General features: G+C 48.3%; 1 protein-coding gene across 4 annotated transcripts in view; it reads right to left on the reverse strand.

Annotated features, from left to right (window-relative positions):
• Positions 1-19733, reverse strand: part of LOC143981460 (NACHT, LRR and PYD domains-containing protein 3-like) — a 165410-nt gene that overhangs the window by 104781 nt on the left and 40896 nt on the right. For all 4 annotated transcript variants that reach the window (XM_077479340.1, XM_077479341.1, XM_077479338.1 and 1 more), the window contains exon 3: positions 411-713. In XM_077479340.1, the coding sequence (XP_077335466.1) occupies positions 411-713 (303 nt within the window). The remainder of the gene's footprint in view (positions 1-410; positions 714-19733) is intronic.

Here is a 19733-nt window from a genome sequence, read left to right on the forward strand (position 1 = left end):
AGAATTCCTAGATGCAATACAGTTACCAAAAGAGCTTGTAATCTGCAAATGTCAAGCACACACAAAATATACAGACCCCATCATAAAGGGAAATAAAAGGGCAGGTGAGGCAGCCAAAATAACGGCACAAGAAACACAAATAATGACAGAACGAGAAATCCATAGAGATAGATCATACAGTCCTTACTGATATGCAGCAGTATTGACACATGGAGTAACTCATGTGTCAAACGGGGGGTGACTGAGATGTTTATTTAAGGTATGTACAGCCTATGGCTTCACTAACTACTAAAAAAAAAACTTTTTGCTCTCAATGCATTATATGTTCAAGATACAATGCTCAGGGAGACATAAGACCACAGAAAAGGAAGGAAATTGGTAGGAAATGGACATTATAGATGGCAACTCACCATGTTGTGCTCTCCTCTCCTGGAGGTCATCTGCAGGTCCCATCAGACTGATCAGTGTAAAGACATGAATGGTGACATCCAGAGCCTCTTCTTCTCCATATGTGTCTATCAGGAGGTTCTTGGTGGTGATCCAGTCTGCATTTTCTAGTCTTCCTCGGGGGATGGGCTGTGTATCCCCATAGGAGAAATCAGACAATTTGTTCCTAAATCTCTTAAAGTCACATTCTATTAGATCCTGAAGAGAATATATGAGAAGATCCCCGGGGGTATGTGGGGACTTTCCTGGGACACCAGGAGCCGACCCTGCAGAGAGAACAATCAGCAACCATAAACATTCATCCTGATTGGATGATTTCCGATAAATGACAGCAGATATAGTGCCTTGAAAATGTATTTATACCCCTTGAAATTTTCCACATTTTGTCATGTTACATCCAAAAATGTAAATGTGTTTTATTGGGATTTTATGTGATAGACCAACACAAAGTGGCACATAATTGTGAAGTGGAAGGAAAATGATAAATGATATAAATATGTGAAAAGTGTGGGGGCATTTGTATTACGCTGAGTCAATACTTTGTATAACCACTTTTCACTGCAATGACAGCTGCAAGTCTTGCCACAAATTTTCAATGTGATTTAGGTCTGGACTGTGACTGAACCATTCTAACACATGGATATGCTTTGATCTAAACCATTCCATTGTAGCCCTGGCTGTATATTTAGGGTCATTGTTCTGCTGGAAGGTGAACCTCCTCCCCGGTCTTAACTCTAAGCCCTTGTACACACGGAAGGAGATTCCGACGGAATGTGTCCGAGCAGACCGTTTTGTCGGATATTCCGACTGTGTGTGGTCTACATCGGGCTGCGATACTCCGACGGACCAAGTTTTCCAACTTGTTGGTAAAATTTTCAGACAAAATGCTCCGATCGGACATACTCCGATCATGTGTAGAGAATTCTGATCGGACAAAGTGCTACGCATGCTCAGATCAAATTCCTACACCAAAGCTATTGGCTACTAGCGTGAACGTAGTCCCGTCATAATGAAATAACGTCATCACGTCGGATTTTCCGACAACTTTGTCCGACCATGTGTATACAACAGTTTCGGACAAAATCCATCGGACAAAATCCGATGGATTTGGTTGTCGGAATCTCCGACCGTGTGTATAAGGGCTAACAGGTTTTCTTCTAAGATTGCCCTGTATTTGTCTCCATCCATCTTTCCATAAACTCTGACCAGTAGGGATGAGCCGAACACCCCCGGTTCGGTTCGCACCAGAACATTCGAACGGACCGAAAATTTGTGCGAACTTTAGAACCCCATTGAAGTCTATGGGACTCAAACATTCGAAATTAAAAGTGCTAATTATAATGGCTAATATGCAAGATATTGTCCTAAAAAGGGTTTGGGACCTGGCTCCTGCCCCAGGGGACATGGGTCAATGCCTAAAATTATTTTAAAAACTGATGTTTTTTCGGGAGCACTGATTTTAATGACGATTAAAGTGAAAAAAAGTGAAATATTCTTTTAAATATCGTGCCTGGGGGGTGTCTATAGTATGCCTGTGAAGTGCCACGTGTTTCCCGTGTTTAGAACAGTCCCTGCACAAAATGACATTTAACAGAAAAAAAGTCATTTAAAACTGCTTGCGGTTTTAATATAATATCTGGTTCCAGCAACATGGATGAAAATCATTGAGAAAAATTGCAGGGGTAGCCCCCCTGCCCATTACCAGCCCATTTGGGTCTTGTACGGATATTAAGGGTAACCCCGTACTCATATTAAAAAAAGGAAAGACGTGTGGCCCCCAGGCCCTATATACTCAGAACAGCAGTATACAGGCGGTGCAAACAAGACAGGGACTGTGTAGGTTTGTTGTGCTAAGTAGAATTTGTTTGTAATTTTGAACTGGTACATTTTTAAAGTGTAGCTCCAGTCAAAAAAACGATTTTTAAGCTTTTTGGAAAACATAGGGAAGGGTTATCACCCCTGTATAATTTGTTTTGCCGTCCGTCTTTTTTCATCTCACTTCCTGTTGTCTCCTTCCGTTTGAAAGTAGGAGATGTTTGTAAGTTGGATGTTTGAAAGTAGGGGCCTGCCCTATATGCTCTGCAGAAATGGCGGAACAAGGTGTTAAGCCCTCAAAGTGACTCTTGGTGGGTGCTGGAGCGCCCTGCTGTGAACAGTTATATCAAGAATTGTAATTACATGCCATTGTTGAACAGTGGTAGAAAAATTGACCTTTGGTGGTTGTGGTGCTGGTGCCACAACACTATAAGTCCTCACCGTTACTCTGGGTGGGCACAGGAAGGGGCCCTCCTGTGAAATATTATATCAAGAATTGTAATTACATGTCCCTGTTAAACAGGTGCTGAAAAATTGGGCTTTAGGCACTGCTTGCTGGTGCCACGACACTGCAACCTCTCCCAGATACTCTAGTTGGAGTGCAGGAGTGAGCCCTGCTGCAAAGCATTGCATCAAAAATTGTATTACATGCAACTGTGTCAGGGCTGGCTTAGCCCTTCCTCCTCTGGGCTGGCCGCTCAGCTGTCGGCTAATTGCCAGATCTCTTCTCTCTCCACTGTTACCAGCTGTTTCCGATGATGCTCGTCTGGCCTGCCTATTTAAAGTCTCCAAGCTCATTTCTCCATTGCCTTCACATTTGGTCACATCACTAGGAACCATCTCCTGCTGTTGTTTCAAGACTGGCTTGCTACATCCCTCCTGGCTTCCTTCCTGCTTGCAGTTGCTCACCTTGGATCCCTGACATCTGGACTGGCTGATTACCCGATCTGGTTAATGAACTTTGGACTGGCTGACTACCCGATCTGGCTACTGGACCCTGGCTTGCTTGACTACGCTTTTTCCTATTTACCTTTTTATTTTTATTAATAAACTAGTGCGATTTGATTTTACTTCTGTCTGTTTCATGGTTCCTGACAGTACGTGAAGGCCATGAATTCAGAAGATACAGTCAATCCACTTGTTGGTAATATTTTTTCCAGATCGGATGAGCAAGATCACTGCATGGATCAGTTTGCCATAGCTTAACAAACGCTCCTGAATCGCACGGCTCACCTGGAATCCCCCACGGTGGCTGCTCCGGTACAACCTGAGTCGCAGGCCGTCCCTGCTGCTGCGCCAGTCTCTGTGCAGGCACCCGCCTCGAGTATTACCTCTATAAGAGGTATGTCTGGTTCTACTCCGCTTCCCCAGGGATTTGGGGGCGATCCAGTTCAATGCAGAGGGTTTCTCAATCAGGTTGAGATATACTTCAAATGCTGCCCCAGGCATTTCCCACGGACAGAAGCAAAGTAGCTTTTGTGATATCTTTGCTTTCTGAGAGAGCCTTGGCCTGGGCTAACCCTCTATGGGAGACGCAAAAACCTGTTGTCTTAAATTACCCTCAGTTTGTGGTCTCCTTTAAAAGGGTTTTTGACGTTGCCGCACGCTCTGCTTCTGCCAAGTGCCTCATGTCCATCAAACAGAGTACGAGAACTGTTGCCGACTACGCTATTGAATTCCGTACTCTGGCAGCAGAGGTTGCTTAGAACAATGAGGCCCTCCTGGCTGCTTTTTCTCATGGTCTCTCGGATTCCATCAAGGATGAGATAGCAGCCCGAGATATACCCACTGAGCTAGAGAGCTTGATCTCGTTTGCCATCCTCATTGACTCCAGACTCAGGCCGCGTACACACGGGCGGACTGTTCGCCCAACCTTGTCCGCTGAACAGTGTTTGGGCGGACAGTCCGCCCGTGTGTGGGCTTTCAGCGGACAGTTTCAGCGGACAGTTGGACGGACAAAGTCTTTCGGAAATTCCGAAAAACTGTCCGCTGAAACTGTGTTTGAGCGAACAGTCCGCCCGTGTGTGGGCCTGTCCGCTGTACTTTCGAAATGAGCGGACTGTTCCCGCTCGGAAAGTCCGCCCATTTCGAGCGCGTGTACAGGTAGGCGGAGCCCGCGAAGGAGACGTCGCGGGCTCCGCCGCCTGGAATGGGCTTAAAGGGGAACCCCAACGCCGAAAAAAATCGGCGTGGGGGTTCCCCCCAAGTCCACACCAGACCCTTGTCCGAGCACGCTACCCGGCCGGCCAGGAAAGGGGGGCGAGCGAGCGCGCCCCCCCTCCTGAGCCGTACCAGGCCGCGTGCCCTCAACATGGGGGGGGTGCCTTGGGGAAGGGGGGGGCCGCGCGGCCCCCCCACCCCAAAGCACCTTGTCCCCATGTTGATGAGGACAAGGGCCTCTTCCCGACAACCCTGGCCGTTGGTTGTCGGGGTCTGCGGGCGGGGGGCTTATCGGAATCCGGGAGCCCCCTTTAAGAAGGGGGCCCCCGGATACCGGCCCCCCACCCTATGTGAATGAGTATGGGGTACAATGTACCCCTACCCATTCACCTGTGAAATAAAGTACAAATAAAAACACAACACAGGGGGAAAAAATATTTTATTGCACAGCCGGGGGTCTTCCGTCTTCGGGGGTCTTCTCGCCGGACTCCTCCGCTATGTGTGTGTAGCTCTTTTGCCAGCGGAGGAGTCCGGCTTTCTTCCTCCCCGCCGCCGGCCTCTTCTCCCGACTTCGGGGGTCTTGTCCCCCTCTTCGGTTCTTCTGCCGGGCCACCGCGCCTGGTCCGGTGGCCCGGTCTTCTGTCGCCGTCTTCCGTTCTTCTGTCGCCGCCTTCGGTTCTTCTGCCGGGCCACCGCGCCTTCTTGTAGCTCTTTTACAGGCGGTGGCCCGGTCTTCTGTCGCCGTCGCCGCCTTCCGTTCGTGTTCTTCTTCTTGTTCTTCTCCAGGCGATGTTGACACGTCGCTCCCTCCGGCCGGAATGCCAGAGCCGCCCTGCGCTGTGACTTATATAGTGACAATGGGGCGGGGTCACATGGTATATGTCACATGGGTTGATGTCACATGGTGACCCCGCCCCCTTACGATGTCATAGTCCCCATGTGACATCAACCCATGTGACCAACCCATGTGACATATACCATGTGACCCCGCCCCATTGTCACTATATAAGTCACAGCGCAGGGCGGCTCTGGCATTCCGGCCGGAGGGAGCGACGTGTCAACATCGCCTGGAGAAGAACAAGAAGAAGAACACGAACGGAAGGCGGCGACGGCGACAGAAGACCGGGCCACCGCCTGTAAAAGAGCTACAAGAAGGCGCGGTGGCCTGGCAGAAGAACCGAAGGCGGCGACAGAAGAACGGAAGACGGCGACAGAAGACCGGGCCACCGGACCAGGCGCGGTGGCCCGGCAGAAGAACCGAAGAGGGGGACAAGACCCCCGAAGTCGGGAGAAGAGGCCGGCGGCGGGGAGGAAGAAAGCCGGACTCCTCCGCTGGCAAAAGAGCTACACACACATAGCGGAGGAGTCCGGCGAGAAGACCCCCGAAGACGGAAGACCCCCGGCTGTGCAATAAAATATTTTTTCCCCCTGTGTTGTGTTTTTATTTGTACTTTATTTCACAGGTGAATGGGTAGGGGTACATTGTACCCCATACTCATTCACATAGGGTGGGGGGCCGGTATCCGGGGGCCCCCTTCTTAAAGGGGGCTCCCGGATTCCGATAAGCCCCCCGCCCGCAGACCCCGACAACCAACGGCCAGGGTTGTCGGGAAGAGGCCCTTGTCCTCATCAACATGGGGACAAGGTGCTTTGGGGTGGGGGGGCCGCGCGGCCCCCCCCTTCCCCAAGGCACCCCCCCATGTTGAGGGCACGCGGCCTGGTACGGCTCAGGAGGGGGGGCGCGCTCGCTCGCCCCCCTTTCCTGGCCGGCCGGGTAGCGTGCTCGGACAAGGGTCTGGTGTGGACTTGGGGGGAACCCCCACGCCGATTTTTTTCGGCGTTGGGGTTCCCCTTTAAGCCCATTCCAGGCGGCGGAGCCCGCGACGTCTCCTTCGCGGGCCCCGCCTACCTGTACACGCGCTCGAAATGGGCGGACTTGCCTCCGCCTTACGTGGGCGAGTCCGTTCATTTCAAAAGTTGAGCGAACTGTTTGCCCAACCTTGTTCGTCAAACAGTCCGCTCGTGTGTGGGCAAGTCCGCTCATGCAAATTTTGAGCGGACTGTTTGACAAACTGTTTGCCGAACAAGGTTGGGCGAACAGTCCGCGCGTGTGTACGCGGCCTCAGAGAAAGACTTTCTCTTAAGGAGCACTTGCGGAAGCCTCCTGTTCATTTGCCTTCGAGCTTTGTAGTCCCACCCATGCCTCCCTCACCTCCCATGCCTCCTGGTACCGAGTTGGTCAATGAAGATGAACCCATGCACCTGGGTTTCACGGGTCTCTCTGTCATGGACAGACCTTAGGTGGCGTTGTTTCGTCCCCAGTTAACCAGAAGGATAAGCCCCTAGTTTTGGTCACCCTTTGTTAGGCTGAGTCGTCCATCGAGATACAGACTCTAATCGACTCTGCGGCTGCAAGCCTGTTCATTGATGCCGCTTTTGTTTCGCAACACTCAATTCCGCTGAAGTTGCGTGACACTCCACTTGCCATTGAGGCTCTTGATGGGAGACCTTTACAGCCTGCCCATGTGACTCATGAGACGGTTCCGTTGTCCATGGCCGTAGGGGCTCTTCACCATGAGATAATCCAATTCCAAGTTATTTCCTCACCCAGATCTCCGCTGGTTATTGGCTATCCTTGGTTACAGAGGCACAACCCCTCTTTTGATTGGCTCCATGCTGAGGTTCTCTCCTGGTCACCACAATGCAGTAAGACATGCTTCCTGAAGGTATCCAAGGTCCTGTGCACTGCTTCACTCCCCTCCCTGCCGGAGGAGTACCGCGATTTTGGCCCTTATGATTGCGCAATTGACCTTCAACCTGGTGCCATACCTCCTCATGGCCGGGTTTACCCTTTGTCGGTCTTGGAGGATAAGGCCATGGAGGAGTATGTTGCTGACACACTTTCTAGAGGTTTCACCCGCAAATCCTCGTCTCCTGCTGGTGCTGGTTTCTTCTTTGTGAAAAAGAAGAGCGGTGAACTGAGACCTTGTATAGATTATAGGGGTCTCAATTGTATCACGATTAAGAATGCCTATCCAATTCCATTGATTGCTGAGTTATTTGACCACCTCAAGGGAGCAACGGTTTTCACGAAGCTTGACCTGAGAGGGGCATACAATCTTGTGCGCATTAAGGAGGGCGACGAGTGGAAGACTGTGTTTAATACCAGAACAGGCCATTATGAATACTTGGTAATGGCCTTTGTAATGCCCCAGCAGTTTTCCAGGAATTTATTAATGATGTCCTCTGAGATTTGTTGCAATTGTGTGTGGTGGTTTCTCTCTATGATATCCTCATATTTTCCAAGTCCCTGGAGAGCCCCCACACAGATGTCTGTTGTGTACTTCAGAAACTAAGAGAGAACAATCTCTATTGTAAACTGGAGAAGTGCGAGTTCCATTGTGAACAGGTTACATTCCTGGGCTATGTCATTTCCACTGCTGGTTTTTCAATGGACCCAGAGAAACTTTCTGCAGTCCTACAGTGGCCTCGACCCATGGGTTTACGTCCTCTGCAGCTTTTCCTGGGCTTTGCCAATTACTATCGGAAGTTTATTCGTAACTTCTCGTCTCTGGTCAAGCCTCTGACTGATATGACCAGAAAGGACGGTAACCCACAGAGTTGGTTTCGGAGTCCATTAAGGCCTTTGAGACTCTCAAGGCTGCCTTTGTTTCTGCTCCTGTGTTGGTACATCCTTTTATCCTAGAAGTTGATGCTTCTGAGACTGGAGTTTGCGCCCTTCTGTCCCAACGTCTTAACTCTGAGAGCTCTATGCATCCGTGTGGCTACTTTTCCAAGAAATTGTCACCCGCTGAGTGCAATTATGAGATTGGTGACAGAGAGCTGTTGGCGATCATTTTAGCCCTGAAAGAATGGAGACATCTCCTTGAAGGTACCACTGTGCCCATTCTTATTCTTACTGACCATAAGAATCTTACATTCTTGTCTGAGGCTAAGCGACTCTCTCCCAGAAGGGCACGATGGGCTCTTTTCTTGTTGAGCTTTAATTACATTGTCTCATTCTTCGGTACTAAGAATGTAAGGGCTGATGCCTTGTCACAACAATTTTCCTCCACTTCCAAGTCGGAGTCGGTTCCGGTTCCTATGATTCCTCCTGATCGTATCTTGGCTACGGTTCGCACCAGTCTTACTTCTCCTTTGGGTGACAAAATTCTTGCTGCTCAGGTCCATGCTCCTCCTGATAAACCTTGTGACCGCTGCTTTGTCCCAGAGAGTCTCCGTACTGCAGTGCTCCAGACTTATCATTCTCCCAAGGCAGCTGGCCATCCTGGGAAGAATCAACTCATTTGGGCCATCTCCCAACAATTCTGGTGGCCTAGTCTACGGGCTGATGTTACTGCTTTCGTAGCTGCCTGTCCCATGTGTGCTCAGAGTAAGACTCCATGACACCTTCCAGTGGGCCTCCTACAACCCATACCCAATGGAGAGAGGCCCTGGACTCACCTGTCTATGGATTTCATTGTGGAATTGCCCAACTCCCAAGGAAACACTGTTATCCTTATGGTGGTTGACCGGTTCTCAAAGATGTGTCATTGTATTCCACTTAAGAAGTTGCCCACCTCTAAGGAACTGGCTTCCATTTTTGCTCAGGAGATCTTTAGCTTAAATGGGCTACCCAAGGTGATTGTCTTGGATAGGGGCAGTCAGTTTGTCTCTTGGTTCTGGCGAGCCTTTTGTGCACAGTTGGGAATCCAGCTTGTGTTCTCTTCTGCGTATCACCCGCAGAATGAGCCATCAGTCCTTGGAGCAATTCCTACATTGCTATATCTCTGACCATCATAACAACTGGTCTGACCTATTACCTTGGGCAGAGTTTGCTCACAACAGTGCCTTGAATTCTGCCTCCCGATTGTCTCCATTTATGGCGAATTATGGTTTCCAACCTTCCATGTTGCCTGACTTGTTTGTTCCACAGAGTATTCCTGCAATAGAGGAGCATCTCTGTGGTCTTCATTCCACTTGGGTACAAGTCCAGGAGGCTTTGCGTCATCCTAATGATAGGTACAGACTCCATGCTGACCGCAGACGCCTGCCAGCGCCTTCCTACCAGGTTGGGGACAGGGTCTGGCTGTCATCTCACAACCTCCGGCTTTGTGTTCCCTCACTGAAGTTTGCACTTCGGTTTATTGGGCCATTCCGTATCCTTCGCAGGATTAACCCAGTAGCTTACGCGTTGGAACTTCCACCTAGTATGCGCATCTCAAATGTGTTTCAGGTCTCCTTATTGAAACCGTTAGTCTGTAACCAATTTACCACCTCGGTGCCACGTCCTCACCCTATTCAGGTTGAGAACCATGAGGAGTATGAGGTACAATCCATTGTTGACTCCCATAGGTTCTGTGGGCGCATACAGTACCTGGTGCATTGGAAGGGGTATGGTCCAGAGGAACGCTCATCCTCGGACATACATGCCCCTGTCCTCCTCCGTGAGTTCCATAGACTTTTTCCCCACAAGCCCAGTGGCCCTCTGAGGGAGAAGGGTCATTGGGGGGGGGGGGTACTGTCAGGGCTGCCTTAGCCCTTCCTCCTCTTGGCTGGCCACTCAGCTGTCGGCTAATTGCCAGATCTCTTCTCTCTCCACTGTTAAAAGCTCTTTCCGATGATGCTCGTCTGGCCTGCCTATTTAAAGTCTCCAAGCTCATTTCTCCATTGCCTTCATGTTTGGTCACATCACTAGGAACCATCTCCTGCTGTTGTTTCAAGACTGGCTTGCTACATCCCTCCTGGCTTCCTTCCTGCTTGCAGTTGCTCACCTTGGATCCCGACATCTGGATTGGCTGATTACCTGATCTGGTTTATGAACTGGCTGACTACCCGATCTGGCTACTGGACTCTGGCTTGCTTGTCTACGCTTTTTCTATTTACCTTTTTATTTTTATTAATAAACAGTGTGATTTGATTGTACTTCTGTCTCTGTCTGTTTCATGGTTCCTGACACCCTGTTAAACAGGGGCTGAAAAATTGGGCCTATACACTGCAACCTCTCTCATATACTCTAGTTGTAGTGCAGGAATGAGCCCTCCTGCGAAGCATTGCATCAAAAATTGTAATTACACGCCCCTGTTAAACAGGGGCTGAAAAATTGGGCTGGTGGCATCACCCAGAACCAAAAATGTTCTTCCAAGATATCAGCGGAGGAGGAAGAGGATAGACAGTCAACATAACAGGACAGTCACTCAGCATAGGCAGTCTTGAAGGGATGTGATATTTATAAAAAAATGATTCGGGGGGGCGTGGCCTGGCACCGTACCAAGATGGACGCGTAGTTCACTAGCTCCCGTCCACACGGCCCTGCAAATTGAACTACCAGCTTGGAAACCGTCCACGGGACCCTAAATTATGGAACGACAGGAGGATAAATCACCGGGGGCACGATCGCGCTCTCCGGCGGAGCTGGACACACACTCAGCCCGGCAAATCCCTGACATTTTCAGAGCGCGGCCCAGAGGCAGCTCGCAGGCCTCCACAGCAGCGCCCTCGCGTACTCACCGCTCGCACAGCAGAAGCCCGCACCGTGACAGAGGAGATCCGATGCCCCGAGAACCGCAGGCAATCAGCATCGAAGACCTCAGGTCAGTTGCAGCGGATATTAAATCCACCCTAGCTGCGGCGATAGCGGATCTCAAAGACGATATCCACTCCATATCTATTAGAGTGGAAGAAGTGGAGATTACACAGGCCCGCCATGATGTCTCTCTCTGCCAGGTCCAGCAGTTAACTGAGTCCCACGCCGTACATCTGCGGGAGATTAACCGCCACATGGAGGACCTGGACAACAGAGGGAGACGTCGGAACTTAAGGGTAAGAGGTATCCCGGAGTCCATAGATCCCAGTACTCTCTCCCAAACTGTGTCTACCATCTTTAATGATATTCTTGACAGACCTGCGGAAACACCAATTGTGTTTGAAAGATTGCACAGAGCTCTGAGACCAAGAAACAGAGAAGCAGACCCCCCACAAGATATTGTGTGCTGCCTTGTAGAGTTCCCGCTTAAAGAGGAGATACTCCGCAAAGCCAGAACCAGGAACCAAATATTATTTGAAGGAGCCAATATCAAAATCTTTCAAGATCTTTCGAGCATCACGCTGCAACGCAGAAGGGAACTCAGACCACTCCTAGACGTTCTGCGAGACAGATCAATACAATACAGATGGAAATTTCCCTTCTGTCTGTCGGTGACTCACCAAGGTCGCACGGCAAATTTACGGGTACCAGAGGATCTAGACCATTTCTGCACCGCCATCGACATACCCCTTGTAAGCTTACCTGATTGGTATAGCGATTTCAAGCTTCACTCATCCATCAGATCCTCATCGATGGAAGGCTTAGAGGAAGCGGGAAATTTCAGCATTGGTAGGCGCCGCCGACAAGTTCCAGCTCCCTCCTTACCACATCCACACCCAAGGGAAAGGGATATGCTGAGGAATGGCAGTCCAACAGCATCTCCGGCCCATCGAAGAGCACGGATCAACTGATTGCTCTGTTCGCATACCTGCCTGATGCCTTGTTACACCGAATCCGTATTGACCTCACAGTCCGAGCTAGTTCCTGTTAACTTAATGTTCCTCAGACTGTGCACCTGACTATGATCTCGCTTTATGTGAACAACACCTACATCCACCTGAGAAGCAAGCCGAAGATTGAGACTCAAATGTCATTTCTGCCTCTCTCCATCTCATACCACAGGTGTGAGACCCCTCTACACGCACTCTCTTGAAACTAGTTGAAAACCCCCAGATCGAGTGTCCCTTTTCTACGAACGCCCACGAGAGAAGAAGCTCAGCTAAACATAGAACATGTGGAGAAGATCGGCGGCGGTTGCATGTCTGACAGAATAGCTACACCTGACTCTTTGTGCGGGCAAGTATGAGAGACATTATGATAGAATCCTCTCCCTCTCAGTGGACTTTCATGTCTTTTTGGGGGGGAGGGAGATGGGAGCATTTATGCAAATTATTATTTATTTTTTTTTTGTTCTTTTTGCACTTTATCTGTTCCCCAATTCAGGAAGCTGATACTCTCCCACAGTACTAATGTTTTACTTCATGATGCATGATATGATGTATTTTACATCTGGTTCTACAATTTGGGCTCATTAGGAGGGAAGCTTCTCGCATTAGGACTAATATCCTCAGATCAAACCTAAGCCCAACTATATTGTGTCTTGGCCCACTACCGAGCAGAGATTAGTACCCCTTATCACAACAGATTTTTCCACAACAATGGGGAGGAATGAGGGGGAGATAGGTTACTTTTGTGCGAGAGACGGTTCCCCCTATGACCGGGGGAATACCGATGAGAAGCTTCCCTCTTCACCCTAACACACACTACATATGGGGAATAATAGGTCAGAGAGGGGGGGAGAGAATTATGTTATATATAATTTTTTTCTGTTGTATTGTTGCTCTCTATGATTTCCCGAGTCGCATACACAGGTGTACTTCGTTGAATTTCTTTTAACCATTTATATATGGTCTGGCATGTTGTTCGGGCCTGTGAGGTCCTAGTTCCTTTGTTTATTATGTACGTCCTTAGGATCTGATGCATAAACTATTGACTTCACCTAATGTTCCTCTTTAAGTCAACTTATTCATTTCTCTTTGCATAATACATGTTGTAATGAGACCTTTTACTGTTTACAACACCCAATGCCCGTTAACATTGACGGACTCTACCGCTCAGGTCTTTCCCAAACCCCTATTTACTTTATTTTATCCTTTGTACTCTCCACACGAGCCCGTGGGAATATGTCCCAATTGAAAATAGGCTCACCCTATCCTCTGTGCGCTAGTTGTCACAAACCTCCTGTCATAAGCCCAACCAATTCCAAGCCAAGCAGCTTTCTGGCCAATATTGGACAAAAGAGCAAGTTCACCTTGTGCTACCTTGCTTACCACCCCCACACGACTGACGCAGGTAGTCGCGGTCGACCGCTCCGGTTACCAAACCTGTGAAATAGAGGGACGACTGGCTCGCCCCTACATCCGGTACATTCCACAACCCCTATCACACCTATTACCCCCGCCTTCGAGACACTTCTCCCCCCTTTTTTCTCTTCCCCCTCTCTCTCTGCTCCCCTACACACTTATCCCTTGTCTGTTCTTTCCTCTACCTCCCGGGGTTTTTTACGGCCTCTAGTATCCCCACTTCTTTTTCTGTTTGTTCACTGGTTAACCATCTCGGCCACCATGCCTTTCCCGTACTCACCGAACAAAAACATCTCCCTGAAAATAATCTCATTGAACGCCAAAGGGCTAAATACCCCTGAAAAGCGATCTCATATATTGACTAATATGAAATCTATGAAAGCAGACGTCATTTTCCTTCAGGAAACTCACTTCCGGCAGAATTCCATTCCTAAATTACATAACCATGATTTCCCACACAGCTTTCATGCAACTTCCCCCATCTCCAAGACTAAAGGTGTTTCCATTCTAGTATCTAAAAAAGTATCTATCCAGATTTCAGACACTCTTGTAGACACAGAAGGAAGATTTCTCTTCCTGAAGGGGACCATCAATGGTAGGCGTGTAACTCTAGCAAATATTTATAGTCCCAATTCCTCTCAAGTGAAGTTCTTTCGGGAAACTATCAATCAATTGTCCTCCTTCCAAGAGGGTCTCCTGATTTTTGGAGGAGACATGAACATCCCTCTGGAACCAATTTTAGATACCTCCTCGGGTACATCTTCTCTCCCCTACAGGGCTATTAAACAGATTAGAAAGTGTCTCCACGAACTCTTGCTCCACGACACTTGGAGAGCACTTTACCCCCAAGACAAGGACTATACCTTTTATTCTATACCACATAAAAAATATTCACGCATCAACTGTATCTTTGTCCAACAACAATCTCTTAACTACCTACACTCGGCCACAATCGAACCTATGACCTGCTCTGACCACCATCCTGTGACAGCAACACTAGTGTTCCCTGACGAACATTTCAACAAACGCATATGGAGATTAGATGCTAGCATTTTATCGGACCAAACCAAAACCTCAGACATTAGGGAATGCCTGACAAATTACTTTCAAGAAAATGACACGCCTGATGTCTCTCATTTAACGCAATGGGAAGCCCACAAAAGCGTAATAAGGGGTAAGATTATCTCTATAGCTTCTGCGATCAGAAAGGAAAAAGCTGCCAGGTTAGCGACCTTATTCGCCAGGCTGAAATCTTTAGAAGCTACCCATAAACGTACACTAGCTCTAAATACACATGTAGAACTTTTAGAGATACGCGCCCTCATTAAGGAAGACTTAGACCTCAAACTGAAAAGGAAATTTATTCTCACGAAGAAACTTTTCTATGAATTTGGCAACAAAACTGGACACTTGTTAGCTCAGGCTCTCCGCACGAAAAAGGCAAAACACACAATCCACATGCTCCACTCCCCAACGGGCAAACCCATCGTGAAAACTCAAGACATTGCACGGGAATTTGAACAATATTACAAATCACTTTATAATCTTGACCTCACCAACCCTAATAACCCCCCCTCTCAATGGAAATCAGACAAACTGCGTTCACTTCTTGAAAACCCATCCCTGAAAAAGATTCGCCCAGATATTGCTGACACCTTAAACGCTCCACTCTCCCCTTCCGAATGGAAACAGGCAGTGCATCAGCTCAAGCCAGCAAAAAGCCCAGGCCCAGATGGCCTCACTGCAGTTTATTATAAAACTTTTGCGGACACTCTACAAAACCCCTTTCTAAAGGCCTTTAATTCAACCGCCACTTCTAGATCACTCCCCACAGGGCTCTTAGAAGCCCACATAGCAGTAATCCCGAAACCAGATAAAGATCCCACTAACCCGGGCAATTACAGACCAATTTCATTACTGAACGTGGACTTAAAGATCTTTTCCAAAATTCTGGCAAATAGACTGTTACCTCTGATTCAAGATCTCATCTCCGTAGACCAAGTAGGTTTTGTCCCTGGGCGCGAAGCCAGGGACAACACAATTAAAGCCCTCAATCTGCACCACCTCATGACTCAGTCAGGCCAAAAGGGATTCTTCTTGTCCCTCGACGCAGAAAAGGCGTTTGACAGAGTGTCATGGGAATATATGGAAGCTGTGCTCTGTACACTAGGCATAGGCCCTAACATGCTTAACTTCATCCTGGCATTGTACTCTAACCCAACGGCCAGAGTTAAAGTCAATGGCACTCTGTCAGACGCCTTTCCCATACGCAACGGCACACGACAAGGGTGCCCTTTATCCCCTATACTTTTTTTCTTAACACTAGAACCCTTCCTTGAACAACTGAAGAATAACCAAAACATCAGAGGAATCCATACACCACACAAAGAATTCAAATACGCCGCCTTCGCGGATGACATCTTACTTTTCTTGTCTGAACCCATAACCACTCTCCCAAACCTCCTAGCTGAATTCCAATCCTTTCAATCAATTTCAAACCTAAAGATTAACTTCTCAAAGTCTTATGCTCTCAACATCTCCCTAACGCAGGACACACTTCAGCAATGTGAGAGTAACTTTCCGTTCCATTGGCGATCCGATCATATAACATATCTCGGTATCCAAATCCCCTCCAAACTATCCGAACTGTATGCTAAGAACCATTTGCGCCTTTTAAGCAAGCTGATCCTGGATCTTCGAACGTGGAGCAAGCCGATATTCTCATGGTTCGGCAGGGCGGCCATCCTTAAAATGAACGCCCTGCCGAGACTTCTCTACATCTTACAAGCTGTCCCTATTCATCTTCCATCAACCTTCTTTAAGACTTATAAATCGGTATGCTCCAGATTTCTTTGGAACGGTCGGAGACCCAGGATTAGCTTCCAGTTTCTCACGCGCCCCAAAACTATGGGTGGAATCGGCCTACCGGACATATCCAACTACTGCTACGCAGTACACCTATCTCGTATCGCCGACTGGAACCTACACTCATCCTCTAAAGACTGGGTCGCCCTAGAATCATCCCTCTCACCCATCCCTCTAGCCTCCATCCCCTGGATTGATCCGAAAAGAATTCCCTTGCCTATAACACGTCATCCAATAATTGGTCCAACTCTACATTATTTTCAACACATTTGCAAACGGTCTCGTATATCGTCTATCCCCAGTCCACTAACAACAATTAAACTAAATCCAGATTTTCCCCCAGGCTTATCCACTTGCTTCTTAGCCCCAGACTGGACACCAGCTCAAACCAGGGCGGGTAACTTCTTCTTGGGAGGTAAATTACAAACTGCCATGGACATTGCAGCAAATCTTGAGAAGCCCCCCCTTCCCCAGTGGCCCTATATTCAAATTTCCCACTTCCTTCATGTGTTGAATAAAAACCAGGATTGCTCCCGGGATCAAACACCCTTTGAAAAACTTTGCTCCCAACAATCCCCACAATGACACTTGATAGCCTACACACATGCACTCCTCTTTGACCAAACGAACCCAAGGGACTATATTGCTTGTAGACGCTGGGAGGAGGACCTGAACCTTACGTTGACAGACGAACAATGGAGTAAAATCTTTCTAACTACCCATAAGGGCACTTTGAATGTTAGTTCTCAGGAGAACAATTATAAATTGCAAACCAGGTGGTACCACACACCAGCGAAACTGAGCAAAATATACCCAAACAAGCAAGATAGATGCTGGAGATGTCTCTCCGACACAGGATCATTCCTGCACATTTGGTGGTCCTGCCCGCTGTTGGTCCCCTTCTGGACAGAGGTCTGTAAAATCACTACTCAGGTTACTACTTACGCTATTGAACCTTCTCCCGCTCAATGCTTATTGCACCTTTCCCCAGGATCACATAGCACATACCACAAATCTTTAGCTATGTTTATGCTAAACGCAGCCAAACAATGTATCCCAACCAAATGGAATTCTAGCCAGGCTCCCACGATCAAAGAATGGTTCTACAGAGTCAATAATGCAGCAGCGATGGAAGAGCTAATACACATCGCTCGCGACACACCCTCGAAATTCAGTTCGAAGTGGGCCTGTTGGATCCACTTCAAATCTACCCCGACATACACTAACATCCTCAATGGACAATCTTGAACCCTGATTTGATAGAAGACACCAAAGATGCTTTGCATTATCTATGATACTAGAACACGTAACCACCCCCTCTAGACAATATGTACTACTTAATACAACCCCGGGAGGCATATTCAAGTCAACCTATCTCCCTTTCCTTTCTTTCCCCTAAATGTCCTCCCCCTCTCTCGCCTTCTCTAGCCCCCCTATCCATACTCTCCCACCCTCATTACTTTTATTTTTCATATTTCCTTTCTTTTTTATTTCTTCCTCTTTCTATTTTTTCTGTAGTTTTTCTGTCGACTGCACTCTTCCAAGCATTTGACACCTGGTTTCTCTACGTCCACCAGTCCCCCTAGTCATTGTCGTACATATGAACCAGGAGTTCCAGATAGGACATACAGTAATCTTGGTCCGGGCCCACACCAACCTTGGTGGAATCACTTTATTCTTTTCCGAAAGCTACAGATAACTTATCCCTCACAATAAGCCATGTTCGGATCAAGGGGTGTCTCGCATTTGTTTGTGAGCATATCTGAATACAAACTCATTGATTCAGCAATACATTGCTAAGTCAACACCATCTACCAAATTTTTCCCCACTACAGTTCCCTAGACCGAGCTTTATCTCTTAATAACTACATTTGCTCTTGGCCCTGGCTAAGCAAAACTCAACAGTTTGGGATGAATATGGCTCTGTGGAAACGGTTTTCTTTTTCTTTCTGTTGTTACATTGTCTTGTTTTCACTTCGTTCTTCTCTAACGATGTCCCATTGAAAACATTTGGAAGAGATAAATCTGTACTCATGTTTGTTCTACTGTACTTGCATAAACTTTAATAAAACTTTCTTTAAAAAAAAAAAAAAAAATGATTCGGTTACATCAGCTTCAGGTGCTTGGTAGCTGTGGGTGATCCAAGACTGATTCATCTTGATGAAGGTCAGTCGATCAACCGAGTCGGTGGACAGGCGCACCCTCTGATCGGTAACAAATCCACCAGCAGCACTGAAGGTGCGTTCCAAAAGAACGCTGGATGCAGGACAGGCCAGTAGCTCAATTGCATACTGTGCAAGCTCAGGCCAGTGATCCATCCTCAAGACCCAGTAAGCCAGAGGATTTTCGGTGAGAAAGGTGTCCAAGTCTGACCTTGCCCCTAGGTATTCCTGCACCGTGTAAATCAGACACTCGCGATGGTTGTTGGAACCGGTCATACCTTGGGGCTGCGGACTAAAAAATTGTCTGAACGCATCTGTCAGACGGCCACCTTCTCCACCGCTCCTTATGACCGATGCCTCAGCAACGTGTTGTCCAGGACCAGGAGTTTGTAACCTTCCAGTCTCTGGGAACGCGTTGCACAGACCTTTCTGCAAGGCCTCCTGGAGATGTCTCATCCTCTGCGATGGCAAGATAAGGTCAGCAACCTTACACATGTACTGTGGATCAAGGAGAATGGCCAGCCAGTAATGGTCCCTCTCCTTGATCCGAAGAATACAAGGATTCTTCCGCAGGCTTTGCAGAATCAGGGAGGCCATGCAGCGTAGGTTAGCTGAGGCATTCGGTCCGGAGTCCTCTGGGTCACTAAGGACAACATGATCCGCAGCTACCTCCTCCCAGCCACGTACAAGTCCACGGGTTTCTTGGGACTGTAAATCATCCCTACAAGACTGCCGCTGCTGATGCTGAGTGCCAGCCTCCACCTTCATGCTGACAGAATCCTCCTCCTCCTCTTCCTGTGTGATGGGTGGGACAACAGGAACACTGTCTGGATAAAGGGGACTTTGAGAGGCAAGGAAGTCCTCCTCTTCCTTCCTCTGTTTTGCCTCGAGTGCCCTGTCCATTATTCCACATTGCGTATGCTCCAACAGGTGGACAAGAGGTACAGTGTCACTGATGCATGCACTCTCATTGCTCACCATCCTTGTGGCCTACTCAAACGGTGACAGGACAGTGCATGCATCCCTGATCATGCCCCACTGGCGTGGTGAGAAAAAAACGAGCTCCACTGACCCTGTCCTGGTGCCGTAGTTGCACAGGTACTCATTGATGACCCTCTGCTGCATGTGCAGCCGCTGCAGCATGGCCAACGTTGAGTTCCACCTGGTGGGCATGTCACATATAAGGCGGTTCTTGGGCAGGTTCAACTCCTTTTGGAGCTCAGCCAGCCGAGCACAGGCATTAAATGATCGGCGGAAATGCACACAGACTTTCCTGGCCTGGTTCAGGACATCCTGTAAGCCCAGGTACCTGCCCAAGAACCGCTGCACCACCAG

The sequence above is a fragment of the Lithobates pipiens genome, unplaced genomic scaffold (assembly GCF_037356315.1).
Source record: "Lithobates pipiens isolate NorthernLeopardFrog02 unplaced genomic scaffold, aLitPip1_a1.2 Scaffold_157, whole genome shotgun sequence".
Taxonomy (NCBI): Eukaryota; Metazoa; Chordata; class Amphibia; order Anura; family Ranidae; genus Lithobates; species Lithobates pipiens.